Below are 27,778 nucleotides of genomic sequence, written 5' to 3'. Positions count from 1 at the left end.
GAGGGCACACGTCCCTGGGAAATGTGTTCACATCCATACACGCTGACACTCAGCACACATCCTCCACTCAGCTAGTCACACAAGGATCTGTAAAGAAAAACACAGGTAAACAATAGTCTCCACAAATTTAAGATAAACATCAAAGCTGACTGAATTATTTAGCACTTGCTAAGTTGCTCAGGAATCTAAGGCAAGAAGCCTGCTTTAAAATATGAAATTATTCTATTTCTGTGAGCAGAGATCAATGATAAGCTATTGTTTGTTTCCAATCTATTTTCAAAGCACATTACAAAAATAAATCAGTGTGTTCTCCAACAGTTCTAAAAACAGTTTTAGTGATTGTTTTTCTTGTGTAATTATTTTTTTAAAGAAAAAGATTTCCATATTTAATCTTGCTTTGAGTTACATTCAGAAACAAATACAGTCCAGTTCTCCTCAGTGGAAATCATCAGTCTATTTGCTCATTCGCCTTTGACTACTGAAAAATCTTTTGAAATGAAATGCATTGGCAGTGCAAAAAAAGTCCATAAAAATAAACGATTGAGTTAAGCATCCAGATGAGCTCTTCACCAGGTTATCTGCAAGCACAAGACTCTACTGTCATGTTTGGATATACTTTAAGTACCACATTCTTATTTTCGTCAAAGAACAGGATGCTGAGTGAGGACATCTTTTCTGGCACACAGCAAGGCTCGGGAATTCCAGGAACGACCCCCACGGCCCTCACTATACTCTGGATGGTAGCATGATTGGATGGCTTCAAAGACTAGGAAGGAAAAGGGAGAACACAGGTTAGGTAGAATGGCTTTTCCCCTCTCCAGCCCCCACTAAAAAAAAATATATATATATATGATGGATTTGGTTCAACAAATTAATAAAGCCCTGGCATCATCACACATTCAGCCCAATCTCGAATATCACCATGACCAAAATGGTTGTCATCGACTAAGTACCTGTTCAGACTGATTGGTAAAGAATTTGCCTGCGATGCAGGTGACCTGAGCTCGATCTCTAGATCGGGAAGATCCTCTGGAGAAGGGAATGGCACACCACTCCAGTATTCTTGCCTGGAGAATTCCATGGACAGAGGAGCCTGGTGGGCTACAGCTCATGGGGTTGCAAAGAGTCAGACATGACTGAGTGACTAACACTTCCACTTTTTTTTCAGGTGCTAGGCATGTTCTGTGTAGTATTTCTAATCCTTACCACATAACCACCATTTCTTACATTTTATAGATAGAGAAATAGACTCAAAAAGCTTAAATGACACATGTAAACTCATACAGACATGGAGAGTGAGAACTTGAATCCGGTTTTCTAAGCAGGAATCATTTAATTAAAAATGATTTAGTCCTCAAACAGGGAATTAGTACACCCTAGGGTGTTTTCAGGGCTTCCTTGGTGGCTCAGACGGTAAAGCGTCTGCCTACAACGCAGGAGACCGGGGTTCGATCCCTGGGTCGGGAAGATCCCCTGGAGAAGGAAATGGCAACCAACTCCAGTACTCTTGCCTGGAAAATCCCATGGACCAAGGAGCCTGGTAGGCTACAGTCCATGGAGTTGCAAAGAGTCGGACACGACTGAGCGACTTCAGGTCAGGTCAGGGTGTTTTCAGACCAGTCAATCCTAAAAAAAAATCAGTCCTGAATATTCATTGGAAGGACTGATGCTGAAGCTCCGATACTTTGGCCACCTGATGTGAAGAACTGACTCACTGGAAGAGACTCTGATGCTGGGAAAGATTGAAGGCAGGGACGACAGAGGATGAGATAGTTGGATGGCATTACCGACTCGATGGACATGAGTTTGAGCAGGCTCTAGGAGTTGGTAATGGACAGGGAAGCCTGGCTTGCTGCAGTCCATGGGGTCACAAAGAGTCGGACACAACTGGGTGACTGAATGAAGGATGTTTTCAATAACAGGATTGCAAAAGAAACAATTTGATCCTGAGCCAGTCACAAAGAACACTTAACAAGCACCAACTTAATATAGATTTTTGCCACGGCTATAGTGACATTTATACTTTGTTTTGAAAATAACACAAACATGTCAAGTGCATGCTAAGTCAGTTCAGTCTTGTCCAGCTCTTTGCGACCCTATGGACTATAGCTTGCCAGGCTCCTCTGTCCAAAGGATTCTTCATGCAAGATCTTCCTCACCCAGGGATCAAACCCATCTCTCTTTATGTCTCCTGCATTGGCATGCAGGTTCTTTACCACTAGCACCACTTGGGAGGTCCCCACTGTCAACAGGCATTGATTTATTTAATAGTTACCACCTGGATGAATGGATGGAGAAGGCAATGCAACCCACTCCAGTACTCTTGCCTGGAAAATCCCATGGATGGAGGAACCTGGGAGGCTGCAGTCCATAGAGTTGCTAAGAGTCAGACAGGACTGAGCAACTTCACTTGATGAATGGATGCTGATTAAGAGGACCACACTGTTGGCCACTGGGGGTCACTGTTGCTCCATGGGTACCGACATTAATGCTGTAGCATTTTAGTCTTCTAAACCTGGGGCATATCCTCTAGGAATAATTCAGGGGGCCTGAGATTATTTTATGGCTGTCAGAAGTTTGACCAAAGAAGTCTGAGTAAAATCTGTTCCCAAGCAATGCCAAGTGGGACCGTTACCATACACGGGAGACGTTTCGTTTTATCTAGAGAGCCCTATCCAGCTCATCTCAGCATTGAAGAACGGTCACTTTTCCAAGCCCAGAATGTTTAGGTATTGCCAGTGTGGTAAGACCTTCTTCCTGAGCAATGCCACACTTTTCAACATCAGTTCTCCCCGATGTCTCTTTTAAGCAGATGAAATCCATTAGAAAGAATTCAGAAACAGGTCTTTGGTAACTTGCCAGAGATCACATGTCAATTCAGGAGTGGGATTTAAGCCAAACGCTGGCTTTTTAATGTCAAGATTTTGAGCCACGTTTCAGAGGCACCTCAGCCCCCAGTGAACTGGTATTCTAACTTTATACACCTAAAACTCCCAGGATGGGAAACTGAAACATATTGAAAGGTTAAGAGTACACATAAGCCAAAGGAGAAGCAAATAAGTAGAAAGTTGGCACATTGTTAAAAAATAATAAGATTTTGGTGGGGGGTGGGCAGGAAAAGGGCAAATCTGATTTGTCTCATCTTTCAATTTTAGTGAAAAAAATCATCTATGCATTAGACTTCAACATGATTGCTAACAGGCACAAATTACCTTAAAGTTAGTATCGATGATGGCCAGCTCCTTTATCTACTCTTTTCCTGGAAGAGTAGTTAACCTACAATTAAGTAACTTTGCAAAGAAAGGTGTTTTCTTCCCTTAAGGATAAGAAGTCTCTGTTGTTCTATTCTGCATCTCCTGTGTCCTGTGACATCAACACTATGCATGTAATTGACAAACTACAATTGTACTATAGCCACTGTACCAATGGCCACTGTTTGCTATTTCATTAGTATCAGGTGATTTCTTAAGAAAACTTTTGCAGCCATCCACTTTTCTCTATTGATTTATTTTTAAATTCAGTCATCCAAACAGCATATGATAACACCCCAAAGGATTTTTTCAAAGCCATAGATTTTCTGACAATATTTTGTTACTGTTAATGTTTTACTGACTCCTATACAATTTAATTTTCATATATTTAAGTAGACGAGGAATTGATTCATAAATCCAGCTGTGCACTGCTTGTCCTCAGTGCTTGGAGCAGAGCAGGCTCTCTAGGCACTGAATAAATACTTGCCGAATGGATGAAATACTTATAAATAATAACATACCCTCCGTTGCACCTATTTCTGTGGAAATAATTCCCATCAACAAAAATAAAAGGTTCTGAGCTAATGACCCAGCACAGATATGGAAAATATTCATGGGTGTTCCCTAGGAAAATTCCTGTCCTTTTTAAAAGCTCTAACTCACAAATGAGCAGTTTCTGGTGGGCTCACTGGAATCCAGCAAGCCCTTGATTGTTGGTGGTGTGTTTTATCAGGAACCTCTCCGTTTTCTAGGGCGTTGTCCCCTTCCTTTCTCACTGTGAAGTCCAGCTGCCATGACCAGGAATAATTAAGCCACACACAAAAGATCCACGTGGTCCTTTGCTCGTGGGGAACATTTGCCAGTCTATCATTGTCATTCGTTTTGGGGTTCCGATTGCGTTTCTCAGGTCTCTCTTCACAGCAGCTTAAGAAACCCAGTGATAACAAATGCAAACCTGTGCTTTTTTTTTCCCGGTGCACACTCAATTGCTCAGTCCTGTCTGACTCTTTGCAACCCCATGGACTGTAGTCCAGCAGACTCCTCTGTCCATGTGATTTTCCAGGCAAAAATACTGGAGTGGGTTGCCATTTCCTCCTCTAGGGGATCCTCCTGACCGGAGGGATTGAACCTACGTCTCCTCTGTCTCTTGCATTAGCAAGCAGATTCTTTATCACTGAGCCACCTGGGAAGCCCTCTTCCTCCCCAGTCTCACTTTTTAATGTGGGTGAAACAGGACATCGGTATCTATTTAGGTTTTTTTTTTTTTTTTTTTCCCCTTTCTTTGCTTAGGTAACTCAATACATCAAGATTTAGGATTTTTAGAGTTCATCTTCATGATCAGAGATTGAAATGGGAAACCTCAGGACATTAATTGAGGCTGCATCATTTTGAACTCATTCCATGTGAATTTCTTGTTTAGAGAAGATGCTTGGTTCAAAGTGTTTAGCTTCTTTGCTTCATAATTCTTTGTCTTTGCTGTTCCCAACCTTTGTACCACGTCATGCAAAAATACCTTCACTCCTCCAATCCTTGATTGGTTCCCTTGGACCTCTTGTCAGCAACAATGGCTCAATCATTTTCATTTGAAATCTCTGTTTTCCATCTCTGCTTTGGTGGTGAGGGGAGGCCAAGGCCTAAGACTTGGCTACAGCTATATGGGTATTTTTCATCTCATGGCAAAATGCCAGGGGTCTCTCCCTGGGGGAACAGATTGGCTGTAAGGGCTAGAAATCAGAAAATTCCAAGCTGCCGCGTCTGTGAATGAAATCTGCCGTGCTCCAGCCCTCACCTGCCAAGCTGCGGGTGATGTCCTCGAGTTGAATTCGATTACAAGTGCATTAGCAGGGGAGAGAATGTCATCAGCTCTGAGCCTTCATTCCTGACTCAGGCCATGGGGCTTTGCTCCATGCTCTCCCAGTCCAACCCACATGGGTGTGATAGCCCAGAAACTATCTAATTGGAATCAGGGAAAGGGCAAAGCCTGGAATTTGGGAAAGGCAGAGCACAGCTGTTCTGAATTACAGACAGGTTGTCGACTTTTGCAGATGAAGAGCCCGGCTCTAGAGAGCAGGCTCTCACTAGGGAGGCCAGAAGGAAGGAGGGCCAGCCGAGGAGTCTAGCCTGGGAGAACTTTTCTCTGGGGCAGAATGTATATGTACAGCCTGAAAGGCTTTGGTGCCTCACTTATTCCACATGCATTTGTACTGATCTGGTCAGAGGCTTTATTTTCCTCTGTGGTTCAAAAACTATATTTTTGTTTAAATAGTTGACTCTGGTTACCATGCTGGACACTGGGCTGATAACAGCAACAGTGATTAATTACCCCTGATGTCACAGCTTCATACCGCTTCAAGCTTCCCATCATTTTGGTGACTGTACCACTTGAGAGACACAAAGCCTGGAAGGCTTACAGAGAATCAGCAGAAAGCTTCAAAAGTTAAGCAGGTCCACACAAGGTGATGAAAGACTGAGATGTCCATGTCACAGCCAGACTTCCACTCGAAACTTGGCAAAAGGAAATCTCCAGCTTGCAGAGAAGACTCCACCCTTATCCCTATTATATGACATCTCCCTGTAGTTTGGATGCCATTCCAAGGTTTGACAAACACTATCATGAGCTTCCCTGGTGGCTCAGATGGTAAAGAATCTGCCTGTAATGCGGGAGACCTGGGTTCGATCCCTGGGTTGCGAAGATCCCCTGGAGGAGGGCATGGCAACTCCAGTATTCTTGCCTGGAGAATCCCATGGACAGAGCAGCCTGGTGGGCTACAGTCCATGGGGTCACATAAAGAGTCAGATACTACCGAATGATTAAGCACAGCATGTGTTCAGTTGCTATAATGGATGCTCTCTTGATTCTACCCACCAAAGAGCTTATGAACTATTGGGCTGAAGGGAGAATCCTATTTAAAGCCTTGTGACATTTAAAAAGGGATAAGAAACATTTACAAAACTTATCCTTGTCTTACACCTATTATTCTTTTTTAATATTTTATTTCATGTTATTTATTTGATCATGCTGCACAGCGTGTGGGATCTTAGTTCCCCAAGGAGGAACTGAACTCACACCCCCTGCATTGGAAGCACAGAGTCTTAACCACTGGATCACCAGGGAAGTCCCACAGTTTTTATTCTTTTGATCCCTACTCCTGTGGTTTTTTTTTTTTTTCCCTCCAGTTCCCTACATTGGATTTTCTATTCTCCTCAGTCTCAGCCATGGCCATTAACAATGGCAAAAATTCACTGAGTGCCTACTCAGCACAAGGTACTCGATGATCTCATTTCCCCATCGTTTTTATAATGCAGATACTGTGATATTTTTGTTTACCCTAGTACCTGTTTCGAAGATGAGAACACTAACATATAGAAAGTTAGAGGAACTTCCCCACCTCAAAACCACAGCAGGTAAGAAGTGGAGCCAAGTTTTAAGCCAAAAGGATTCAATGACTCAAAGGATGGTTTGCAGACCAACAGCATCAGTAACATCTAGAGGCTTATTAGATACACCGAATCTTGGGCTTTGCCCTTGAAACCACTGGGTCAAAACCTACAGATTAAGAAGATCCCCAGGCAATTTGCAGGTACCTTAAGGTTAAGAAATCCAGCTATGATCAAGCATGTACCCTTTAATCATCCTGTTACACTAACATACTTCTTTCCTTAAATTTATCTCTTCTATTCTTAACTTATCCCTCATGCATTTTTTAATTATTATTCTTTAGATCACTGAGGACTATGGTGAGGATCTATGGAAACAACAGCAAGGTTTTGAACAGGAAAAACAAGCAGAGCCATTACAGATGGGAGAGGCAAATTGGGGCAATTATGGAGACCAACCCAGGTCAGCTAACTGACTGAATATGTCCACGCGATCATAGCTTTCTGGGTCCTAAAATCTGGAATCAAGAGGAAAGAGGAAAACTTCCTCAGGCAACCTAGAAGAAAAAAATCACAGTTTAGGAGAGAGAGAGGAATTATTTGCAAAACTCAGAGACCCACTTAAAATCAGTCCTCCCAGGTTTAGAGATATTTTGAATCCATTTCTGCCTCTCAGTGCCACAAAGCAATCCACACTGTAGAATAAAGATTCATTACTGCCTGTTATACTTGGCATTTTTGTTGGTGTGTTTTAAATGCTATCCCAGTGTGATCAAGTTTCTATTGATCAATAAAATGTCCTTGATAATCTTTAGACAAGATAAGGCTGTTTATATAATTATAAATGTCTACAATCCCTACTTTGTATTTGGGTTGACAAAACCTGGAATCCACAAGGTCTAGAAAATGTAGCAAGCTTGTTCTTCTGAGAGATCCTAACAGGAAAATGGGATTTCAATAAAGTTCTTGGCCCTGGGGCTGATCTGGCCTTGCTTAGTCGACCTTCTGCTTTATGTGTGTGTTACCCTTAGCATTCCAGTGATCATAGGCCTGTAACATGAACATGCTCCTTTAAAGACCTATAAGCACAAGTTGGTCACTTTTCGAGACAAAGGGTCTTTCTCCATTAACATACAATAACAGAAGTTGACCCATGTCAAGTTTTGCAAAAAACTAAAACAAAGCAAAACAAAAAAAGTCACTCCTATTTATCCTCTGAATTCTATTGCCAGGATCACTTTTCACTGTACAACAGACTCAAATTGTTATGGGCTAAGAATGGAAGTGCAGCAGTGAGCTTAACTGAAGGCCAGGGGGGCACCAATATGTTTTATTAATAATAAATTCAGAGTACAGTCACTTGGACTTGCTGTGTGAGAGAGGGGTGGGGTTGGGGAGGCTTCTGAGAATATATTTGTCAGGATACTGAGTACTAATAAGCTAAAGGTTCAGTCCCTATCGATTTTGGAAGAGACATGGATTAGCTCTAAATAGTTAAAATGAGTCTTAGAAGTCAACAGAGTCATTGTGCCCTATTCTGACTGCAATTTTGATATCTATCAGGGAAGTAAATGAAATAAGCATCTGGTGGATTTCATGAGGCAAGTTTTCCTAGCCCAACCCTGATCCTAACCCTCGTGACGACAATTCATCTCACAAGAGACTATCAAAAATGTTCTGTATCAGGGCATCAATCCAATTAGTCCTTCCTGTTGCTCTCATGACATTCACTCATTCCCTAAATACCCCCTCAAAGGTCAGCCTCCTACCACTGGGGGCTTCCTTGTTGTGGACAGGCATAAATTCACATGTGATCATGTAGCTGAATACGCACCGTGTATCAAAGCAGTGCAAAAATCATGTTTTACGCATACATTGTTTTCTCATATCCTCCTTCATACCAATATTGACTTCATATTACTTTAACAACCAGTAAAGAAAAACCAAACATAACCATGTTACCTATTACACTTTAGAATGCAATAAATGAAGGTCCAGATGGATTTTGTAAATGAAAACACACATTCAATTTGGGTCTTTCCAGACTATGGAAACGGGAAGGACAGGACAAAACACAATGGCTACCTTTGGCATGGGGAACTGGCACGCTCCGGAGCAGTAATAGGCATCGAAGGACTTGGGGGAGATAATCCATTCGCTCCAGCCAATATCTGCGAAGTCCACTCTAAGGTACCGTCTGGCACAATTCCGGGGTTCAATCCATTGCTTTCTTCTTGCCTTCTTCAGGGTCTGTTCATCAAACTGGAGCGTCTGGCTCTTCTGTTGAGGCCCCTTCCTCTGTTTCTTTTTGCTCTTACTCTTGTCAGGGGGCTGAGTCTGAAGAGTCTTGTAAGGCTTCCTCTCCTCCCATACTCTATCCTCCTTGTACTGATATTCTGCCCCAGGAAGCTCATTGTTCTGCAGAGGCAGAAGGACCCCCGTAGAGCGCTTCCTCCTCCTCCGTTCCATAGAAAGGGCAGCCCTACTGTGGCTGTCCAGTTTGGGCACAGCTCCAGTGGGGAAATTCCGGTGTCCTTGTAAGCTTGACACCACACTCTCCGGCTCAGAAATGGCGGCATCATTGGCATACACCAAGATATAAGGCTCAGGACTGGGTGTCATCTTCTTTGGCAGCTGGTGTCCTTTGGTAGTAATGTTAAATCCTATGAGAAACTCCTCATTTTCCTTGGCTTTCCTCAAAAGTTGGGTGATGTCTTTTGACAGCCAGGACACAAAGTCTCCATGAGGTTTCCCTCCATCTACCGAAAGATGACCCAGGAGTTGACTTTGGTTTCCACTGGATTTGAGGATCCACGCAGAGAGGTCAATCTGAATGTGTTTCCTCTGGGCATGATGTGAGCATTCCTGGGACACAGGACAACTTAGGCTTATATTTATCAGCTCTCTGATATAGAAATACAGTGTGGCAGATAAAATGTTTTCTGACTTTGTTAGAGAAGTCAGGTTAAAAATATGCAGTTCCTTGTTTTCAAGCATTCCTAGGAAGGAAAAAAAAAAGGAAGTAAACAGGAGTAAACAGGACTCTCTACTTCACATCATATACAAAGATTAACTCAAAATGAATGAATGACCTAAATATAAGCACTAAAATAATAAAATTCTTAGAAAAAAACATAGGAGTAAAATCTTCATGGTTTGGGATTTGACAGTCGGTTCTTACATATGACACTCAAAGTGGAAGTAAAAAAATAAGAGAAAAAATAGATAAATTGATAAAATAGATAGACTGGATAAAAGTCATCAAAATCTCAAATTATGTGCATCAAAAGATGTTATCAAGAAAGTTTGTACAACCTGCAGAATGGAGAAAATATTTTCAAATCATATATAATATATAATAAATCCTAGGATCCAGGATGGGCTTTCCTGATAGGTCAGCTGGTAAAGAATCTGCCTGTATGCAGGAGACCTGGGTTCGATCCCTGGGTTGGGAAGATCCCCTGGAGGAGGGCATGCAACTCACTCCTGTATTCTTGCCTGGAGAATCCTTATGGACAGAGAGGCCTGGCAGGCTACAGTCCATGGGGCTGCAGAGTTGGATGTGACTGAGTGACTAAGCACAGCATAGCACAGGATTCAGAATATAAAAATAACTCTAATACCTCAACAACAAATAGACAAACAAACCAATTTAAAAAAATGACCAAAGGATTCAAACAGACATTTCTCCAAAGAAGACATACAAACAGCCAGCAAGCACAGGAAAAGATGCTCAATATCATTAGTCATCAGAAAAATGTATATCAAAACCTCCATGAGGTACCATTTGACACACATTTGACATTTATAATAATAAACAACAAAATAGTAAGTGTTAGGATGTGGAGAAATTGGAACACTTTCACATTGCTGGTTGGAATGTAAAATGGTTCAGCTGTTGTGGGAAACAGTTTGACAATTTCTCAAAAAGTTCAACATAGAAATGGTATATGACCCCACAATACTCCAGGTAAAAACCCCAAAGAATTGAAAACAGGTATTCAAATAAGTACATGCACACACATGTTTATAACAGCACTACTCTCCACAATAGCCAAAAGGCAGAAAACAATCAATGTTCATCAATGGATTAATGGATAAATAAATGTGATATTATCTGCAAGGAAATCCAACCAGTCCATCCTAAAGGAAATCAGTCCAGAATATTCATCAGAAGGACTGATGTTGAAGCTGAAACTCCAATACCTTAGCCACCTGATGTGAAGAGCTGACCCATTTGAAAAGCCCCTGATGCTGGGAAAGATTGAAGGCAGGAGGAGAGGGGAATGACAGAGGATGAGATGGTTGGATGGCATCACTGACTCAATGGGCATGAATTTGAGTAAACTCCAGGAGTTGGTGATGGACAGGCAGGTCTGGTGTGCTGCAGTCCATGGGGTCACAAAGAGTAGGATACGACTGAAAAACTGAACTGAACTGAATTGTGATATAGCCATACAATGGAATATTATTCAGCCATGAAGAGGAATAAGGGGTTGATACATCATACAGTGTTGATGAACCTTGAAAATATTAACCTTGTGCTAAATGAGAGAAGTCAGACATGTTGTATGATTCAATTTATGTGAAATATCCCCAAAAGGTAAATCCACTGAGACAGAATGCAGACTGGTGTTTGCCAGGGGCTGAGGGGAGGGAGTAATGTGGAGAAAGTGCCTGATGGGTAGGGGGTCTTTCTTTGGGATAATAGAAATATTTTAGAACTAGATAAACTTGGTGATTGCCTAACATTGTGAAACTACCAAATGTTCCTGAGCTGTTTACTTAAAAATAGCTATGTTTAAATTATGTAATTTCCACTTCAGCTAAACAAAAGATAACAGGAGTGATTTTACAAACTGGATAAAGATGAAAGCAAGGATCAGCCATATTTACTAATATTCTCTTTTCTTTACTGAAATGCAAATCATAAACTTAGTAGTATGAGAGCTGAGAGCTCTGACCTTTCTTAATGAGACTACCAAAAACTATTCCTATAAATTTGGTACAGTGTCATAATAGTGTCTTATCTGAAGCAGTGTCTAGCCTCCTGGTTACAAGCATCAGTGGAAGTAAATTCACATTGATTCAAGTTCTAGCTCAGCCACTTATTAACTATGTAACTGGAAAAGTTAGTGTTCTCATTCATTAAATGGAATGATAATCCTGTCATCAGAATTAAGGGCTTCCCAGGTGGCATGAGTGGTAAAGAACTTGCTTGCCAAAGCAGGAGTCATAAGAGACGTAGGTTCAATCCCTGGGTTGGGAAGATACCCTGGAAGAGGGCATGACAACCCACTCCAATATCCTTGCCTGGAGAATTCCTTGGACAGAGAAATCTGGTGGGCTACAGTCCATAGGGTTGCAAAAGAGTCACAAGCGACTGAATCAACTTAGCATGCACTCAATCAGAATTAAGTGAGATGTGTGTAAATCAAATCACAAAGGGTCCAGTAAGTGTTTCTTAAGTATAAATTATTATTATTATTATAAGTGCTGATATGAACCATAAATTGGGGATTATACTTTCTATCTGCTTTACAAAATTAAGGGTGCAGGATGAGAGTGGGTAAGCAAGACCATATAGCTCTATCTTTAGATAATGTATCTGAAAAAAACTGAGTCACGCATTTGAAAGTGTTGTGAAGATAATGCTGTTTGTGGAGCTTGTCTATAGTTTATGGGATTAGGGGCTTCCCTGGTGGTCCAGTGGTTAAGAATCCACCTTGCAATGCAGGGGAGGTAGGTTCGATCCCTTATCAGGGAACTAAGATCCCACATGCCCTGGAGCAACTAAGCCTGCTCTCTGTTAACTTCTGAGCAGCCTGTGCTCTGGAGCCCTAGTGCCGCAAGGCAAGATCCTACGTGATACAATGAAGATCCTTCGAGCTTAACTAAGACCTGATGCAGCCAAATACATAAATAAATTTTAATACAATAAAAAAACAAAGCTTATGATTTCACATGAATTTAAGAGGGGAATTGCTTCTCTAGAGCTTGATGAAATTATTGAAATGAGGCAACTGTATTTCCAATTTTTCAAATGCAGAAATGAGGAGTAACAGAATGGGGGACTGATTAGCAGGGGCAGAAACTGGTTCCTGCTCTTGAGATCATCTCATGAGCTAATAGTAAGGCTGACGTTACACTCAAGAATCCCCAGTCCTGGGATGGGGCACCGGAGCTTGAACCCTCTTCCACACACTTGTTTCATATATAGATTTGTTTTGGAAACAAACACGCAATTTTGAAATTATGTTATTGATCAGAAACATATTTCAGTAAAAACAAAACATGTTAGCGAGATTGGAAACTTAAAATGAGTTCACTGAGTCCCCAAGTACAGGGGAAGTTCATTTGGGACACATATTTCACTCCTTTCTAACACTGTGTGAAGGAAAAGGGGGAAACTGCCATTCGTGAAGGTTTGTATAGTCCATGAAAAAGTTGAAAGTTGAAAGTGAAGTTGTTCAGTTGTGCCCAACTCTTTGGGACCCCATGGAGTGTAGCCTACGAGACTCCTCCGTCCATGGGATTTTCCAGGCAAGAATACTGGAGTGGGTTGCCATTTCTTTCTTCAGTGACACCAGGATAATATTTTATAGACTTTTATTAGAAAGCCACAGCATCAGCCTTGTTCAGATTCTAGCTCTGATTCATACCAGTTACCAGAGCCTATACTTTTACCCAAATGGAAATTAAAATGGAAGGAAAAGCATGTGGCAACAGGATGGCTGCCAAAGGAACACACTGGAGTGAGGAAGTGAACTCCGAGGTGGTGGTATCTTACTGGGGAAACCAGTCCTGCTTCTTTCCTCTACATTTGGCTTCAAACTATTTCCTTCTTACAAACACTTTGCGTCCTGCTGTTAACCAGTCTCCACCTTGGGTCTAACCTTTGATAAAATCTCATGAGTGTCTCATAATCTACCATGTACCTCTTCTGAAGGCTTTAATTTTAATTGATTGCCTTCCTTTGAAGTCAAAGCCCGATGGCCCAGGCTCAGCTCTACCACAGTGGCTCAGTAGGTAAAGAAACTGCCTGCCAAGGAAGGAAACAACGGTTTGATCCCTGGATTGGGAAGATCTCTTGGAAAAGGAAATGGCAACCCACTCCAGTATTTTTGCTTGAAAAATCCCATGGACAGAGGAGCCTGGTGGGTTACAGTTCATGGAGTCATAAGAGTCAGACACGACTTAGTGATTAATCCACCACCAGCACCACCATGCCCAATAGCTATTCTCAGGCAAATTATCTAAACTCTTCAAGTCTTAGTTTACTTACCCATAAAATGAGCCCAATACTATCAGTAGAGTTGCTCTGAGAATTAATTGAAAAAATACAGGTAATGTACATAGCACATAGGACAAAATTCAATGAATGTTAGCTAACTAGAACAGCAATGTCCAAGTAGGACTTAAGTTTGAATTCAGATGTGCTGTAAGTATAAAACACAGTTTCGAAGCCTTAGCACAAAAATGAGTATAAAATATCAAATGAATATTTTATATTGATTATGTGTTGAAATCATACCATTTGAAAACACTGGACTTAATATTGTGATTATTGTGATTTATACCAAGAAATATATATTTGGTCTTTATCTCTCTTTCAGGGCCAGAATTCCTAAAACCTTTGGAATTGTCTAAGTGATGAGAGCCATAAAGTGTCCTTTCTATGCTAATGGAGTGGTTTTGGAGGCCAAATAATTTTGGCTTCCCAGGTAACTCAGTGGTAAAGAATCTGCCTACCAATGCAGGTGACAGGGATTCCTGGATTGGGAAGATCCCCTGGAGAAGGAAATGGCAACCTACTTTGTATGAAATGCCATGAACAGAGGCCTGGTGGGCTGCAGTCCATGGGGTCTCAAAGAGTTGGATACAACTGAGCAACTGAGCACCCACAAAGAATGGGAGCTGGTTGTCTGGGAACTTAACCCTGTGATTAGGGGTTTGGCATTTGCAGTCTCACTCTTAAGCCCAGATGTCTGGGTGGGGAGAGGAGCTGGAAATTAAATTAGTCACCAATGGCCAATGATTTAATCAGCCACGACTACATAATGAGGCCTCCATACAAATTAAAAAAAAAAAAAAAAAACACCTAAAACACAAGGTTTGGAGAGCTTGGGGGTTGGTGAATATGTGGAGACTGGGGAAAGTGATGCTCCTGGTGCCAGCAAGGAATCCCCAAGCCTTCCCCTACCTTGCCCTGAGCATCTTTTACCTGGCTGTTCCTGAGTTGTATCCTAAAGTAGGAATGTAATGAGTAACTGTATTTCCTGAGTTATGTGAACCACTCCAGCAAATTAATCAAACCCAAGGAAGAGGTTGTGGGAACCTCCAATCTGTAGCCATAAGCACAGGTAGGTCATAAGCACAGGACTGGCATCTGAGGTGGAGGACAGTCTTGTAGGACTATTCCCTGTATCTATGGAATGTGGATGCTCTCTTTAGGTAGATAGTGTCAGAATTCGGTTGAATTCTCAGACACCCTGTTGGTGTTTGAGTATTGCTTGCTGGTGTGGGTGCAGAACATTTAAAATATGACATATTATTGAAACTAATCTCACCCTTTGCTTCTCACATTTTTAATGAGGCTACTAAAATTTTTAAATTGCATATGTGGCTCACATTTGTGGTTCAAAGTAACTTTCTCCTGGACAGTGGAATGACCACCATTTTTGTGGTCATGTGGTCCAAAAGGAGAGAAAAAAGGCATTTTTTTTTTCCCCAAACGCAGGGAAGAATTAGGAATTTGCTAAACATGAACATGCAAACCAAAATGTAAGTTGGGCAAGAGATTATTTTCTTGGAAAGCAACACACCTTCCTTTATTAAGGACATATTTCTGTGCTTAGTCGCTCAGTCTTGTCCCATTCTTTGCGACCCCATGGACTGCAGCCTGGCAGGCTCCTCTGTCCATGGGAATTTCCAGGCAAGAACATTGGAGTGGGTTGCCGTTTTCTTCTCCAGGGATCTCCCCAACCCAGAGATCAAACCGTCTCTCCTGCGTTGGCAGGCAGATTCTTTACCACTAAGGCATGCTGCTGCTGCTGCTAAATCGCTTCAGTCATGTCCGACTCTGTGCCACCGCATAGACAGCAGCCCACCAGGCTCCCATCCCTGGGATTCTCCAGGCAAGAACACTGGAGTGGGTTGCCATTTCCTTCTCCAATGCATGAAAGTGGAAAGTGAAAGTGAAGTCGCTCAGTCGTTTCCAACTCTTCGAGCCCCATGGACTGCAGCCTACCAGGCTCCTCCATCCATGGGACTTTCCAGGCATGAGGACTGGAGTGGGTTGCCTTTGCCTTCTCCAGCTAAGGCACCAGGAAGCCCAAATCAACTATACTTCAGTGAAAAAGAAGAAAAGAATGAGGGTAAAAGGAATTGTTGGGGAGGCAATAAGAGGAGCACATTGTAGTTGTCAGTGGTGCTGGATATCTGCAAGCTTTTGCATAAGCAATATTTCCAATGTTTTAAATGGAGATTTATAAAAAAAAATCCCAAATTAACCTAGTTATTCAAAGTACTTACAGATACCCCAGCTGCCTAAATTCAGAAAAGGAATAGACAGGGACTTCCCTGGTGATCCAATGGTTAAGAATTTGCCTTCCTTTAAAAAAAAAAAGAACACTCTGCCTTTCAATGCAGGAGACGTGGGTTCGATCCCTGGTAGGGGCACTACCACACGCTGCAGGGAAACTAAAGCTTCACACTGCTAGAGACCTCCTGTGCAATTATGAACAGTCTGTGTGCCATAACGAAGACTCAGAACAACCAGAAAAAAAAATTAAAAATAATTTAAAATCTTTTTTAAATAATAAAAATTTTTTTTAAAGAAAAGGAATGGCCAATTGACATTTAGCTCTTAACTAACAGCATTATATGACCCCTGGTACTCAAAGCCTTTGCCATTCCCACCCAGGTGAAGGAATACATTACCTCTGCCTGTTCTAGATTTCCCTCCTCCACACCTTTTTAAAACAATAAATCTCCACCATTTCACAAACTATTCCTTGATTTCTTTAACCCATACTTTATTTTTGTCTTCCCTGAATTGACAGCATTTCATTTCCATACAAGTCAATGCTCTCTTCCCCAAAACAAGTCAACAAATACTTTCCTGCAGGTTGAAATATATGCTAATAATATCTGTTCCATTATTCTCATGGCTTTTTTGATTTTATATTAATTTAACTGTTCAAAAAAGTATCTTTTCCTATACTTAAGAGCAGGAGTTTTTCAATAGTGTTCTCTCTCTTCTTCGTGCAAAGCATAGATTTGTCTGTGAAAAAGATATCTATGTTGGCATATCAGTGAATGGAAAATGCTTTCCTGTTCACTTTTTCCATTCTTTTGAAATATTCTGCTATTCACCTATTTGAAATCAATGAATCCGAAAATGGAGGCATACTTTCTGATTATTAAGAGCAAAATATAATAATAATATTATTAAAACCAATGGCAAGTGTTATCATGTTACAGAACAATGGTTTATGTATTTTCAGGATGCACTTTGTAGTCTTCAGGTACTAGAGAACATTAACTGTGTACCACACAATTCAATCATATCTACAATTGCATGCTTATTCTGGGTGCTCTAACTTTAACTAGTTTATTAAAATAAAAGAAAGCAGCTAGGAAAGTAATCTAGATGTTGCTCTTAAAGTTATTTCTTACATATTTGAGTTACAGAATACTTGCTCTGGAGGAAAGAAAACAAACAAACAAACAAACCACGTTAACCAGTGACTTAAGAATTGTTTACAAATACTCGAGGGGCTATAGAGAGATCAGGATTTTTCTTGTCAGTGTCAAAGATGAGAATTAGGTCTAAAGGTGATAGCTAAATGGAGGCAGAACCCAGGTCAAGGTAAATAATGACTGTCTAAGTGTGTAGCCTGATGGTGAGATGCTTCTATGGGGCCATGCAGACAAAAGAGAGACGACCATAATTCAAGACTTACTGAAGGATCTCTCTATAGTAGGGAAGGTGTGAAAGGTGAACTAGATAACCTCTCAGATCCCCTGCAAGGAACTACAACAGGCTTTAATTTCAGCTCTTTCCAAGGTCCTGTTTTTAGATGTCAAAATATAACTACCAATAGGTGGTGCTGTTTTCTTACTGTTTGCTAAGCACTAGCATAAGCTTGCGGAGAAGGCAATGGCACCCCACTCCAGTACTCTTGCCTGGAAAATCCCATGGATGGAGGAGCCTGGTAGGCTGCAGTCCATGGGGTCGCTAAGAGTCGGGCATGACTGAGCGACTTCTCTTTCACTTTTCACTTTCATGCATTGGAGAAGGAAATGGCAACCCACTCCAGTATTCTTGCCTGGAGAATCCCAGAGACAGAGGAGCCTTGTGGGCTGCCGTCTATGGATGGGGTCGCCGTCTATGGGGTCGCACAGAGTCGGACAAGACTGAAATGACTTAGCAGCAGCAGCAGCAGCAGCAGCAGCAGCATAGGCTTGGCTTTTCCTTGCTGAACATACTTCTCCTATGGTCTGCTTAGTATGTGCCACTGGCATTATAATATTCTGAATTTTCTAGAGTCATCATACCTGTGAATTGGAAAGGGGCTTAGAAGTCAGGTGAGTTTTAGAACCAGCGATACTTTTTTTTTGGACACCTGTTAGGACTTTGCCACTTCTCCCTGAAATGCCTTCATCCAGCCTAGTTCTCCTTAATGATCCAGATTCCATTTTTAAGGCAAAGCAGAGGCAAGCTTTTTACAACCCACTTCTTTCATTTAGACCCTGTCCCTATCACTATTTTCATCATATTGTTATTCCTTCCTAAGACCCTAAGTTCCTTAAAGCATAGTGTTAGTCGCTTGTCCTGTCCGACTCTTTGCGACCCTGTGGACTGCAGCCCATCAGGCTCCTCTGTCCAACTCTTAAGTAGTGCTCAGTAAATACTTCTTCTATGAATAAACAGAGTTAGTCCAACGTATTCACTGTAGAGGGCTTCCCCTGAGGCTCAGCAGTAAAGAATCTGCCTGCAGTGCAGGAGATGCAGGAGGCTCAGGTTCAATCCCTGGATCGAGAGATCTCCTGGAGGAGGGCATAGCAACCCACTTCAGTATTCTTGTCTGGAAAATCCCATGGACAGAGGAGCCTGGAGGGTTGGACATAACTGAAGCGACTTAGCATGCACGCATACACATTCATTGTAGAAATATGAAAATGAAGGACCATAAAAGTCAGCCAGCCAGTGAGCATTGATTTTGGAGAGGAACCCAGGTCTTCTATTACCTCTATAAAAAAATGGGGGGGGGAGGGGTCTGGTTATCAGATAAAGGCAGAACATCTATTTGTTTTCATCTGAAAAGAAAGCACCTGCTCCTCAAGAACCCCAGGGCTCTGCAAAGAAACAGACCTGGGACCAGTCGTACTATTGTGACAGTTCAGTTCCTCTCAGGGAGGAGTCAAGGCGGTGCCTGGGGAGTGGCAAGTGGGAGGTCACCTTCGTGCTGGCCCACACAGAACGTTTTCAAAGGGAAATAGAAGGTACAATGGAAAGCTTTCTATGTAAAGTCTGATTTTAAAACAAATAGACTAAATGAAATCTTGATGATTAGTTAAATCCCCAGGAAGCAGCGAAAACATTTTAGTCATACAGAAAATATGTAACTAAGAACAACTCATTTTTTTCCATCCCTTTCTCCAAACAAAGCACAGCTGCTAGAAATGCCGGGGTGCCTAGGACAGGGCCGTATATGCTCATAGTCACGGGCTGAATACTCTCTGCTGATTATGGCGCCAATGCTACACTTCCTCTATGCCACCTTCAGTTTCCCGGCATCAAGAGATGGAGAGATTCTAAATAGAACACAGTTAGAATGTTGTTTTTCTTGCAGAGTTCCAGTCAAATGACTGAGTTTTATGGGATCTCAAAACAACCACCCTCTATGTCCAAAGTAAAACACGGCCAAAGATGATATAATGTATGTTTTTCTAGAACAGCAAAATGTTCACTAATCAAGTTTATCTACTCTCAGCCTCCACCCAAGGGCATTCCTAGACTGTGAGCTCTCAGAGGGTAGACCCATGTCCAGATAAATCTTTGAACTCCTAGCACTTTGCGTGGTCTGGAGCATTGATATCCTGAAAAATATTTTAAAATATTTAACAATGAATGAGCCACTGTTCAAACTTAGCAGATTCTTGAGTGTTTCCTACTTCACAACAAAGTGAAAAAAAATTTAAGCTCCCAAAGTAAAAAGCCTTCTGAGCGATAAGTATCCTATGGAGTTTCATTTCATCAGGAGAAAAACATTACTAGAACAGTGTGTAAAGTAGAATGACTTTGTCCCACATCTTCATGGTAAAATGTCTTAGGGGAAACTCTTAAACTGAAATTTCTTTCAATTATTTTTAAAGTATCTGTTGCCTGGCTGATAGCTTTTCTAATATCTTCTGTTACCTAGTCCCCTGAACACCTAATTCAGCTCAACTGAATTATTTCCTGAGTGCCTACTGTGTGGCCACCTATGCCAGGCCCTCAAAATATAAGCTTGAAATGAAATATGCTATTTGCCCTCCAGAAACTTGATCCCTGCCCCATCACCCATTTTCTAGCAAGCCTATTCGGCCCCAAACTCTGCAGCTGGGAAAGAAAGGTTAGACGTCTTTATTAATTTACTTTTGAACTCCTCCCTAGGGTAAACCTGTCATAAAAACATTAATATACCATCCAAAGTGAAAGAAACTTACCCTTATATAAATTAACAAACCGTTTGTCCAGGGAAAGACCCACTAAAATGGCCAGATGAGACCAGAACTCAGAGGTTAATCAATCCTGAATTTCAGACACCGGTTATAAGATCGTCAAAACTCCAGGGATGTTGAGTTTAGAGCAGTGTCTCGGGCGTCAGAATCACCCTACTGGCTTGTGAAAACCGAGGCTTCTGTGCCCACCCTCAGAGTGTGATTCAGATGGTTTGGGTGGGCTGGAGGATTTCTAACAAGTTCACTGGGTGATGTTGATGCTGCTAACTCAGGGATCATACTTGGAGAAAAACTAACTTCAAGAAATCACTATAAAGAAGTGCACCTCTGCTCCATGCAACCACCAAGGGCAGGACAGAAACAGTAATTTCTTGAATGGAAATTTGGCATAGATTGTATTACAAGAGGACTACGACCTCTTCATGCTTCCTTTGCTATCCAGATATATCCTTAGCGCCACAAACAACTGCATGGTATGACTGTGTTAGATATGTTTAAGGTTTTGTGGGGAGCGAGAGAAAGACTGTATCTCAAAGTATTAAGACTATCTCATTTACATGGGACTTCCAAATGCATTTTCGCATTCAATTTTTCAACTACATTTCACCATCTTTCTGTGAGACTAGCACCGTAGGTATGACTTAACCCATTTGATAGATGACGAAATTAGGCCTGGAAATACTAGATGACCTTATTAATTAGCAATGCAGCCAAGATTACCATTTGGATCTCTTAATGCTCTTAATCCTAGATTCTCTAGGAACCTCTTCTCTTCTTGAAAACCATTTATCTTAACCCATACCTAAGTGCAGCAATTATACTCCGTCCAGTCTTTAGATTAATTCCATGCAATTAAATTAAAAATTTCTTGGCCGAAAAAGCAAATAAGATCATGTTGGGCCTCAGTAGTTTTAACTTTAAATCAGAGGACTGGGCAGAGAATCTGTCATTACTAAAGCTATTGGATGCAATTATTTTATAAAGGGAACATTAAACATTTACTCACTATAATATTTAAAGTCATATTTAATATTTACTCCCTCAGGAAAGTAAGAACATACTGAGGGAAATATAGTAGGATCAGTTTGTCCAAACACTTCATTCATAATGCCCAAGCAAAACCAAGGCATTGCATTACTGTGGTTCTACTGCCAAGAAACAATAGATCGTAAAGGAAGGCAGATCACTGAAGGATTCAATAAAACGCATGGTCAATTGGCTTTATGACTTACATGTGGACGTTTTAGACAAATAAAGAGACTACGCCTTTAGACAAATTAAAGACTATGCCTTTAATAATATCATCTCTGAAAATGTGTGTTACCAAGAGTGCTTTAGGTAACAATATTCTAGGACACAACCACTACTAACATATTACTAGACTAGTGGCTTTATGGATTTCTAAGAATATTCCATAGGTGAAGGCTCTTCGGTCACAATGCCATGGTTTACTATGGTCCAAAGTGGATATTACCTTGGTAAACTTGTGTCACTTGATTAATACTATGTCACTGTGTCCATTAAAAAACTCTATTTTCATGGGTTAGGAACATAATCATAAAAATTCACTCTGAATTGAAACTTGGCATAGGAAAGTTCAAGTAGAAACTATTTACGCAGCCAAACTTCTTTCCATCATACCACTGAAATAAAGTTATCAAGATACTGATTACTGTGCTGTGCTGTGCTAAATAGCTTCAGTCGTGTCTGAGATTTTGTGTGACCCCATGGACTATAGCCTGACAGGCTCCTGTGCCGGTGGGATTCTCCAGGTAAGAATACTGGAGTGGGGTGCCATGCCTTTCTCCAGGGGATCTTCCAGACCCAAGGACTGAACCTGTGGCTCTCATGTCTCCTGTTTGGCAGGTGGCTTCCCTGGTAGCTCAGATGGTAAAGCGTCTGCCTACAATGCGGGAGACCCAGTTCGATCCCTGGGTTGGGAAGATCCCCTGGAGAAGGAAATGGCAACCCACTCCAGTATTCTTGCCTGGAAAATCCCATGGACTGAGGAGTCTTGTGGGCTGCAGTCCATGGGGTTGCAAAGAGTCGGACACAACTGAGCGACTTCCCTTTCACTTTTTACTTTCATGCATTGGAGAAGGAAATGGCAACCCACTCCAGTGTTCTTGCCTGGAGAATCCCAGGGACTGGGGAGCCTGGTGGGCTGTCGTCTATGGGGTCACACAGAGTCAGACATGACTGAAGTGGCTTAGCAGCAGCAGCCACGCCATCTGGGAAGCCTAGGATATACAAATTTAATGGATGTGAAAACATTCAAAATTTTAGGAGAAAAGTTCTGATGTTGGGGCAGAAAAATCCTGAATAGCATATACAAAATTGCTCAATAATTTTCATTAGGCTTCTTGATAGGTATGAGTTTTATTATATCTAATAAATACAACAAACAATGGTATTATATAAGGGTTTTGACAGGTATCTATAACCAAGGGATTGATGATGATAAAACATTAACAAAGTGATGAGTATGATCTCTAGTGAATTTTTCAACAAATAAAGAAGGCTTTCTTTTAAAAGAATAACACCAGATTGATATAAAATAATAAATACTAATCCTATAGAAGAAAATAATGAAGGAGAATTCATAAAAACAGGCAAAATAAAATTTAATTACAGAGGCTCTAAAATTACATTCAGAGAAATTTAAAACATGAAATCAGGAAGATGGTCCAGTTGGCCCTTGTTATTCTCAGAGAACTGGTTGCAGGACCCCTGCAGATACCAAAATCCACAGAGGTTTAAGTCCCTAAAATTAAATGGCACTGTATCTGCATATAATCTTCAACATGCTCCTGTATACTTTAAATCATCTCTAGAGTATTTATTATTCAGCAAAATCAAGTTCTGCTTTTGGGAAATTTCTGAAGTTTTTCCCTGTGAATATTTTCAATCTGTAGTTGGATTCCTGGTACCCAGGGATACGGAGGGCTAACTGTACAATGCCAACTGGACTCAAGTCCAAAAACTAACAGTGTAAGTAAATATCCTGAGTAAACAAATGAGAAATTAGACAGTGTTCAGTCATAATATTCACTTGAATTTTGCGTATCTTCTTTCTTGAGAAATTAGGAAGAATCTGAACCAGTGTTTCCCCAGATAGATGTCTCAGAACCGCAATTCTCTAAAGTGCTCTCATGAGGAGAAAGTGATCCACTCTTAAGAGAGTACATGAGCATTTTAAAGGCCCTGAAAGGTCCCAAAGTAAACTGATAACTTTTCCCAAGCTTACTTGATCATGGAATGCAATTTTATATAACATCTTTCAATAACTTTTAAATACCCTCTTTTACAAAATCTTCTCCTAGAAAATCAGATAAGATGATTAGAAATTTTGAGATGAGCTCAGTATGTTTGAAAACTTGTCTGGCAAATATATCATGATGTCCATTTCTTTCTCCATTTAAATAAAGGGTTGGACTTGCTTTCTTTATAGCCTCTTTCAAACATGAAATTGTGTAATTCCAAAACATTTAAGATCAGTTCTGACATTCACATCTCTAGCTAATTTTTAGGAAAACCTGAACTGGGTCAATCCGATGCTTATAAACTTCTACCACTTAGATAAAATGTCTGTAACCCTTTTAATATATTCTCAATTATGTACATAGTTTTAATGTACAAATATTCCCTGAGTGAATTATCTACTTAGGGGACTTTTTTCATTGACCCTCATGTTCTCCTGGTCTCTCTGAGTGTGTCTAACCATACTAAAGAGATAAATTTAAATTATTTTTAACGTAACAGCCTTTTTCTTTTCCATTAGCATAGATAATCTAGAATTCATGGTGTTATGGATTTTTAAATGTCAGAGATTGTAAAGCTGTCTTGATTGTTACAGTAAAAACTTCATTAAGGGCTATCATGTATTCAAAGTAGAGTGTAATTCAAAGCAGCTGCACATCCAGTTCCCCCTCTCCAGATGTACTATTGTCCTCTGAATAAAAACATCAGATAATCTAAGTATTCTTTAATTTCTAGGTGCCAGAAATTTCTAGGTAACTCTGTTTTAATAATGTTGTAATAGCCCCTTGCCATCAAACCCACCAAAAATGATGCTTCCCCCCTGCCCCAGCCCATGCATTTTACAAAACTGGCTCCTATTAGAATGATTGTTCAGCCCTTCAGTACATCCTTTCTAAAGCCTTATATTTTAGCCTTGTACTTCAGAAACATGTCACATTGTAATTCTTCATTTTTAAAGATTTTTGGCTACAGTAGGAAAGACTCTCTTCTTTCTCATTTAATGGAAAATATTCACTTTGGGGTCTGACTTTTCTCAACTTTCTTTTCTTTCTGTCTATAAAGTCTGTGTCACTTTTCTTTAAAAGTGACATAAATCCATTGAAATGCAATCTTTGGTAGTTATATGTCATAAATTAAAATAATGATAGTTTCCTAATAAGAACAGCTGTGCATTAATCGCTTTCCCTAAAGAGGTTAAATTTATGATTAAGAAAAATAAGATTAAGTGACTATGGAAATGATGAGAAACTAATGAACACAAAGTATGTATCTTCAAGGATCAAGCCAGGAGAAAACCTCATGCAAAATATTCTTCTTTCATTACATAGAAGCCAAGGACAACTTAAACTAAGATGAAAATAAAAGCTGATTTCATGTCCCTCTTGTCTTTCTTCGAGATGGTGTGTTTTTCTAAAGCCGAACTTCTCTGTCATCAATAATTTTGTAAATTACCTTTTACAAAGGGAAAGATAAAACCTATCTTTATATAAACACTTACACACCACAAAAAGACGTATGAGTGCTCCAAACTTACGGTTTTGGCACACCAACTGCATAGCACTGAGGGAGGAGAAAGGGGTTAGCAGAAAGTGTATTTAGGATGAATGCCACCCACCATCAAGTAATGGTTTAAGTAGAAGGTAATCAGAGGGAGACCACAGCAGCTAAATTTCAACCAAAGATATTCTAGGTTTAGAACAATAAATAATTTTAATCAGGTATGTTCCAAGGAGCAAAGAGGGCTCTAAGGCTATAACTCAGCCTGAATAAGCACGGGAAAGTCTGCCGAATCAGCAGCCACTCCATAGACAACAGCACACACCTGACCTTCTACTAAAATCTGTGACATCGTTGGTCCAGAGAAGCCCATATGTTTGTGAAACCTCAACACTGTGAACTGGAAAACATATCTAATTTATTAAAGCAGACAGCATCTTTCAACTACATCAGAACACATGTCACAAGATGAAGGGTGTTAGGGAAATGCTGATACGTATAAAGGAGAGAGACACATGAAAGCCTTAGCACCTTCCTGGAGTTCTGCCTTATTAAAGCCAGAACTGCTTTTAATAAGGTCTTTTTAGTGTGTTAGTAACTAAACACTCTTGGAAGGAGTCCAACACGAGCCACCTCTCCAGGAGTTTCCCGTGTAGTAACAGGACACTTCAGCTTCCACAAAAACCAGTGTCTACATTTGATAAATAAGTCATTAAGACAGTCTCTAGGATGCTAAAGGAATTACTTTTCTTATCAGGGTGCATAGCCTTGTATATATGCTTTCAGCTGCAATTCATCATTTCAAGGGAACTTCTGGCCTCCGTATCAGAGTTTATCATTTGATGGTCTAAGACTACAGAGAGGCTGATAAGGGACATTCTGAAATTATAATGCATAGAGTGAGCTGAAGCCAAAGAGTAAACGGGGCCTGAGATATTCAAATCCTTATCCATCTCTCACTCATGGTTCCCTCAGTCTAAAACAAACATACAAAAACACTATAGAATAGGTGTGAATGAAACAAACTCACATGCCACCTCCAAACTTTGTGATTCATACTAAAAATTTGTGATTCCAAAAATACTATTCATCTCTTGCGTGCCTTGGAGACTCCCTAGGAATATTACCAAGAAATGCATATAGAGGTAAGTATGATCAGATTATCTTCACTATTGCCACCTGCCTTGCCCGCCCAACTTCTCTGGTTTCTTCCACACTGTTTTTTCATGGGGCTCTGCCCTTGGAGTTGCACTGAACAGGCCAGTCACTGGTGTGGTCAGCTGTCAGGACGGCCTTCTCAAGTGGCTGACACACTGTGAGCGACCAAGAGCAGGCTTCTCTTTCCTTAGCAGAGGCCACCTCCTTATAGATCATGCTCGTGGTTTTCAGAAGAAAGCAAAATCTGATTCAGCTCAGGCTCCAGCTAAAGACTTCTGCATTAGAAAGCATAATTCACATTTATTGTAAATGTCATCAAGCCTAGGTGCTCTAGAGTGTATTTACACTGTCAGCCTAGGGCTTTCTTTGATGGATGCTTTCGTGGTGTTCCTCTTTTCCAGGAGTCCTACATTTATTTCAAAGCTTTGGGAGATGTCTTTCTAGTGATTCTGACAGAATTGAGAGCATGAGGCATGGCCTCCTAACTTGAAGATTCTTGGCTATTTTTCAACAGTTCACTGAGGACAGGCTTTGCAGTTACATTTCCCTTCGTCGTGAACGCAGTGAACAAAAAAGCCGGGTGCATCCTCAAAGCATATAAACCGAGTTAGAGTCCAGGAAACTTTCCCTCAAGCTGTTAGCACAGGGGAGGCAGGCTGTTAGCTTAAGTTATTCGCTTCACCACAGGGGCCAGGAGAAACCTTGTTAAGCCATGAATTTCAGTCCACAGTGATCTGTGTGTTGAAAATGGGATGAGCAAATTTTCATCGGCAGATTCCAAGAGGTGTTTACATCCACCGGCTGCTCCCCTCCGTCCCAACTCCTCCCAGGGTGGGTGGTACAGTCCCCTGTTTGCCCAGATGGGTTTTAAATAATCGAAACACCCGAGCACCTGGTTTAGTCTGCGTTGTTTGCCACCAAGGGACTATCAAGTAGAAAGTGTCAAATATAAACACAGAGGACGCCAGTTAAGAGAAGGTGGAAGGTCTGGAGAAGCGACTGTCTAAAAAGGGCTAAGGGGGAAGACGTCTAATTCAAGTGTGATTTTTCTCTCTGGTGCCCTGGGGTTGGCATAAAACAACATCTGCCTCTAGGTAAACACGGCTATAGCCCTGTCCAAGGGAATTTCCGCTGACCGACTTAAGAAACATCGGCATAGGTTGCCCCAGGGGAGTTCCAGATACCCAGGGCAAGAGGACCCCGCTGGACAGGGTTGGGGGCAGCCCCTTTCCCGGTTTCCTGCGCTTCCTTCTTCCAGCCGACCTGGTTCAGGTCTCGGCGCCCTTCTCTCCCACTTCTCCCTCTCCGTTCGGACTCTAGAATTGGGATGACTCTTCGGTCACGGGTGGAATGCGGGATGTGACGGCACTGAGGGGCTGCGGGGAGGGTGAGCTGCAGGGCGAGGGAGCGTCTCTAGGTAACGCGGGGGGCAGACGAGGAAGCCGCGGGGGTGTCCCGGGAGACCCCTGGGACGGGATCGCGGAAAGGGGGCGCCCCGGCAC

At 41.3% G+C, this 27,778-nt stretch overlaps 1 protein-coding gene across 1 annotated transcript in view; it reads right to left on the bottom strand.

Moving 5' to 3' along the window:
* Window positions 254–27,778, bottom strand: part of BMP3 (bone morphogenetic protein 3) — a 28,029-nt gene continuing 504 nt past the window's right edge. Inside the window, 2 exon segments of the mRNA XM_005681953.3 lie at window positions 254–766; window positions 8,715–9,628. Coding sequence (XP_005682010.3) covers window positions 575–766; window positions 8,715–9,628 — 1,106 coding nt within the window. The 3' untranslated portion in view covers window positions 254–574.

This window comes from Capra hircus, chromosome 6 (assembly GCF_001704415.2).
Source record: "Capra hircus breed San Clemente chromosome 6, ASM170441v1, whole genome shotgun sequence".
Lineage (NCBI taxonomy): Eukaryota > Metazoa > Chordata > Mammalia > Artiodactyla > Bovidae > Capra > Capra hircus.
The sequence above is the reverse complement of the archived record's forward strand: the minus strand, read 5'-3'. Positions and strand labels throughout refer to the sequence as shown.